Genomic DNA, 6,000 nt, shown 5'->3' with positions numbered 1-6,000 from the left:
TCGACCATCATTGCAATGTCGCTGATGTTTTGGGTAATTTTATTTATGACGTGAGGGAATTGGCGGAAGGTAATGGAAGGTTGGGACTCCCACCGTGGGAGTGGGAGATGCGGCGGATGTAGGCGGGGCCTGAGCTCTTTATTTGCTTCAAAATCCTCAATTCTTTTCCTTTTTCGCTTCTGGGTTTTTATTTTCTGCATCAATTTTGCCTCAAATTTTTACATTTACCAGAAAAACAAACATGCAACTCACCTGGGTTCTTAATTTTTCCATTGATGGTATCTTTTTTGTTCCCAAATATTACGTGTTTTTGACTTATGAACTAAAGATGAAATTTGAAATATTTTATCTGATTGATGAATATAAATATAAAACTTGAATTTTTGTTTTGTTTATCCCATTGAATGTGAAATGTGTTTTATGTTGTGAGATAGTAGTTGGGCAGACAATCATCAACCATGACGGTGACACCGTAGATTTGGATCAATGATGAGAACCTGGTGGTTCGTGGGATGACCAATTTGACTGGAGTTCCAGACAACATTGTACTTAGGGGTGTCGAAGAAGCTGCCTTAGGTGTAAAGAATGGTGATGGAGAACTTGTGGGGGCCGTAGCGGTGGATGAGCTTGTCGAGCTCCACCATGGAGATGATGTGACCCATTCCTGCAACCGCGTACAACACTACTACGTCTCCCATGGCAACTGCTGCTGCTGCTGATTTGTTTGCATTTGGTGTTTGTGTGTTGTGTTTTCTCTTGAAATTATTTGATTTGATTTGAAAGAAAAGAAAAGAAAGAAAAAAAATTGTTAACGGATGAAATAGATGACCCGTTAGCTTAACGAGTTGGGTTCGGATGACCCGTTAGATTAACGGATCAAGTTAAACCCAAAACCCAGTAAACCCAACCCATTTACAGGTCTACAGCAGAGGCTTCCTTTTAGTACAAGCAACATAAATCACCATCATTTGAGAAACAACAATGCTTCAACATCTAAATTTTGGACAATCTCTATGAGAAGGTGGTTGTAACATCCACATCATGCTTCTGCACTCAGACATGAACTAAACCATTCATTGCTGCATAAAACCCAAATTAAAAGATTCATCTCTCGGGCACGTCTCTACCGATCATCAGATGCACCACGGAGGTGTGACGGATGCTGCCTCAACATCGATAAGGCCACCTGAACATATCATCAACATAAACATTGAATAGTTCCCTTGATATGAATTGGACTATCAGCCGAGCGGAGGAGTTGAAGGAAAAAGGTCTATGAATGCCGATAACTTTAACACAACACTCCTACAGAAGTTTCAAACGATACCTTTTGACATAAGGTAGAGAAACGCAAATCCAGTTTTCACAGCTAATCCCCAGTTCTGGAAATGAAAAACTTAAACAGGACACCATTGCATACCCGATCTTCACCAATGAGACGTACATATTTCCATTGCTCAAAACCAAATGATAAAAACTAAAATAGCAAAGCATAATAGCATTTCTTACTCATAGATCGGTCCTTCAAAGACCTATCTTTGTCAATCGAAATCTCAATCTTTATATGGTTGTTTAGAGATAACATAGTCAATTCAGATTCCCTAACAAAGGATTCTTGAAATCAGGCCCGTACGCAAGGGCAATAACATCACTTACTGCCACTTAAAATTGACCGAAATCAATTTGAAATGGCACCGAATCACAAAACAAGCACGCAAACTATATATATTCTGCAAAATAAGTACTGCTAACAAAATCAGTTTAGAACAAACATAAATCAGCAAACTACCTCACCCAGTTAACTCATTGCAACACACATGATCAGAAAACAACCTCTACTAAAACTAATTCATAGAAAGTAAGCCTTGAAATTAAACTGATGGAAGCAGGTTCACTACTTTTTTAAATTATAAAACCTCGTCCTGCTGGCAGCATGATCTATTAAACAAACTGAGCCACTCAAATCACTTTCCTCGTCAAATTGTGACTATAACATGCTTTCACCCTTCTCCATTTTCTTTCCTTTCCTTCTCTCTTTCGGCGAGAAAGCACATTAGTTGTCGTCACAAATGTTGTTGCTTCATCAAAACTTATCATTAATCTAATCTAGAATAAACAACAAAGTGCCAAGCTCTATAATTTCTTTCCTATCCTCATTTCGCAACATTCACACATGATATAATCTCCAGAGTTTCAAAACAAATTTCCACGTAAAAGCTGTACAAATAAACAACGCTTAGGCCTGCGATAAATACCGAACTGCAAAACACATACGAAAGGCATATCGAAAATCCATTCCACAAAACCTGTCAAAATTTATATATTTCATACTGAATTTAAAGTTATTACAGTGATATAACCCAACACATGATGAGTAACTCATAAAAATTTAAACTTTGAGCTCAACAACAAATAATTTCCTTACCCAATTGATTAAAACCGCTGATTCACCAACAAAACCCGCCAATTTTCCTCTTGGAATCAATAACTTCATCTACTGTTGTTGAGAATTGACCCGAGCGTTCCCAAAACTGCGAAGGCCAAGAGGGGGCTAACATCCAAGGTATCAAAAATCGGCGGAATTATATTGCGAAAGAGGTTCAAATAAGGATCGCAGAGGTCCCGAATCGCCGAAAGTGGCTGACGGTCCCAAGGAATATTGGGGAACCAGCTGAGCAAAACCCTAACCATCAAAACCCCACTGTAGATGTCGAGCCATTTGGAGAGTCCGGCAGCGACAACCGTCAAAGGGGTATTCAAATTACCACTCGGGCGGTCCCTGAGCGCCGCAAAGAAGAGGGGTCCGGCGGCGGATCCGATGGAGGGTCCGAATTGGGAACCGAACTTGACGAGAGAAATTGAGAGGCTGCGGACGGCGGCTACTGTTAGGGCGAAGAGGGTGGTGATGGTGCGAGTGGGGAGGTGGGTTAGGGCCGACGGGGGCTGAGATGGGTTTTGGGGAGTGAGGGTTTGGGGGTTTGTGGTGAGAGTGGCGCAGATGGGTCTGAGGGAGAGTTTGGGGATTGGGTTGGGATTGGATTTGGGATTGAATTTGAGAGTGGGAGTGGGAGAGAAGAAGGGTTTGAATTTGGAGTTTGGTTTGATGGGGGTTGAGGTGGGGAAGAAGATAACTTGAGAAGCCATGACTGATGCCATTGCTATTATTTGGGGATGGATTATCTGTTGTGGTGAAAGAAGCAAAGCAAAGTCACTGAACTACGGTTGTCTGGTGTATATACGCCTGCTTTGTTTTTGGCACCAATTGCATTTAAAATATTTTTGCCCTCAAACTTGTGATTTAATTTTTTTTGGAAACAAGTTATTCACCCTTTTTAAGCCCGGACAAGTTACAAGGAATTTCATTCTATTTGTAGTTACAGTTAAGCAAATTCGTTAGTTCAGAGCATCAAACTCGGATCATTTCACATTTTTTTTTGTTTTACTGGGGATATAATCTACACCTTTATCACTAGGTCACTTACTATGGTTGAAACTTTGATTTAATTAAAACTTTCCTCTTTGATAAAAAATTGTCCTTTAAAGCTCTATTTTGGATCGAAGTTTTAACAGTATTTTTAAAAGGACTGGCAAATTTAAGTATCAATACTCATGAATTCATAGACTCAAACTTTCGCTATGCCAAAGCTGAGGGAGTAGGATTCTCTCCCCTTTATTTTTCCCTCATTTTCTATTTAAACTGTTACGGTTAAGTCACGTCAACATCTTATATTAATTTTTTATAGAAAGAGAAAGATAAAATAGAGAATGTGAAAGGGGGGGATGGAAAGGAATAGAAAGAGAATGAGAGAGAATCCTAATCCTTAAACTAAGAGACTGATACGACATTTTAATGTTAATGGTCATTTAAAAGTTAATGTCACTCGCTCTAATATCTCTTTACTGACCTCTATTTATGGGCATATAAAATGTTAGCTGACCCAATTTCAAAATAATTCTTAGTTACTCAAGAATGTGTAAAAGAGTTTCTTTTGAAAACTCTTTATAGTTGTAGACACATAAATTTCGTTCCCAATAGTCAATCCACAAAACTTCCACAAAGCTTCATATTTATGTTGAAACCAGTTCATATAAATCATTTTGCAAAAATTATTTGTATAAAAAAAAATTAAAATAAATAAACAGTTCGTAATATGAGAATTTATTGACTAAACAAACCCTTATCTATTTGTTTACAATTGATTGATTAAACTATTTTTTTTTTATCTAAATCCTAACTTATCTCGTTTCTTCAAAAAAATCCTAACTTATATGGTCTAAATTTTAGATCGAATATGGAATGCGGTCAACAGACTAGTTTTCCAAAAAATAAAAAACCTACAAAGCAAATTAATCTCAAAAATTAGGATATTAGGGTCTTTTAACTAAAATGGTTATTGAAATTGACATAATTTTTATTATGGGCATTGATAATGAAAATCGATAGATGTCCTTAATCGTATTTTGGTATTATCGATTGATTTGTGCATACATACAGAAATCTTTCTCATTATTATAATGGATCTTCAAGAAAAAAGAGTTTGTATCAAAAAAAATATAAACTTCGTACAACAAGGTACACTATGCCAGATAGATTGAAGTTGATAAAATAAAAATATATAATACAAACAAAAAGGAAAGATTGTCCATTTTGTTTTCTTTCTATTTTTTCACTGTATATCATTTTGGTCTTTCTATAAAAAATCTGTCAATATCTTGTGAAATTTTCACGTGAATGATCATGTATTACAGGTTTTTGTCAACCTAAAAAGTTCAAATTGTGACAAAGTTAAATTTCATCACTTATGAATCATTCGTTGAATTAGATTCCCTTATTTCAATCTCATCCGTTGAAAGAAACAAACCTCCACTTCACCATTTGAAATAATTTGATTTTCACGTATAACATAACAATTTACCAAGCACCAATTAATATATTAGTATCACGATTTTGAAAGAAATTATTTGAAAATTTCACCCATTAATATCCATGAATGTTAAATCAATTTGAAATTTTAATTCTTATGAAATTTAAAACAATCAATTTGAAATCACATAAAAGTCATCTGTCAAAAGTCATTTGGCTAAAAAATGGGAGACCAGGCAGGCAGGCACACGACTTGAAGTCTAGTTTTGTCTGTCTGGTGGTAGCAAAATCATCCCTCACAAATTACGAGAGATCCCTTTTTACGGAAAAATTAGAATTAGATGTCTCATTTTAGATTTTTCTAAATTAAACATCTGTTACTTTTCAACTTTTGATTAAAATGCTTTTACTTTTAATTAAACTGTATATTCCAGGTATATTCTTAATTTAAGTATTTTATAAATTCTTTTAAATCCATATCTATGTAAAAAAAAAAAAAGCACTCAATAATATTCATTAATTTATTGCTATTTTTATGGAATCTCATCCCGTCTTCGATTTAAGGATTTAATTACATCTACTGGGGTTCAAGATTAATTGGATAAAATATAGTTTTTCCAATTTCCAACTCAACATTTTATATAGATTATAAAAAAACAAGAGTTCGTCTATAATTAAATTGAGATGTAGACTAGACTGCCTAATTTCATGCAACTGAAAATAAATTTGAATTTTTTAACAACTACTTATAGTAGAAACGTCAACTAAGAGTTTTCACATTTTTATTTAAAATGAGTCCTTATTCCAATAATTAATTATTAAGAGTTGACAAAATATTTTTTAGTGCAATGCTTTAATGTGAAAAGTTTTTTTTTTTTTTTTTTTTGGGTTACACAACTTACACATAACATACCATAAGTTTTGTACGTACCAAAATAAGGATAATTCAACGTACTAAATAAAGAATTGCATAACGTACCAAAAGAAATATTTTATAACGTACCAAAATACTAATACGTACCCAGATTAAATTTATATAACGTACCAAATGATTGGTACGTTATATTTAATATATCTATTTGGTACGTTATATTTAATATATGTGCATGTTATATTTCATAATTGTATGTTAATAG

General features: G+C 34.7%; 1 protein-coding gene across 2 annotated transcripts; it reads right to left on the bottom strand.

Annotated features, from left to right (window-relative positions):
• Nucleotides 1-794: 794 nt before the first annotated feature.
• On the bottom strand, nucleotides 795-3,255 carry LOC103937165 (ylmG homolog protein 1-2, chloroplastic-like). Of its 2 annotated transcripts, none has more exons than XM_048572414.1 (2): nucleotides 2,426-3,255; nucleotides 795-1,305 (listed from the first exon to the last, which is right to left on the bottom strand). In XM_048572414.1, exon 1 carries the CDS (start codon nucleotides 3,154-3,156, stop codon nucleotides 2,491-2,493), a length of 666 nt encoding a protein of 221 aa, XP_048428371.1. In that variant the 5' UTR covers nucleotides 3,157-3,255; the 3' UTR covers nucleotides 795-1,305; nucleotides 2,426-2,490. The 2 variants fall into 2 exon arrangements, with proteins under 2 accessions (XP_048428371.1, XP_048428370.1); XM_048572413.1 differs by having other exon boundaries at nucleotides 795-1,186.
• Nucleotides 3,256-6,000: the final 2,745 nt, after the last annotated feature.

The sequence above is a fragment of a genome, unplaced genomic scaffold, assembly GCF_019419815.1.
Source record: "Pyrus x bretschneideri cultivar Hongxiangsu unplaced genomic scaffold, Pyrus_bretschneideri_v1 Contig61, whole genome shotgun sequence".
Classification (NCBI taxonomy): Eukaryota; Viridiplantae; Streptophyta; class Magnoliopsida; order Rosales; family Rosaceae; genus Pyrus; species Pyrus x bretschneideri.
Note: the sequence above shows the minus strand (reverse complement) of the source record. Positions and strands in the feature narration are given on the sequence as shown.

Bases quoted from the DNA above. Each gene is read 5' to 3' on its own strand.
- LOC103937165 (XM_048572414.1), bottom strand. From the start codon at position 3,156: ATGGCATCAGTCATGGCTTCTCAAGTTATCTTCTTCCCCACCTCAACC.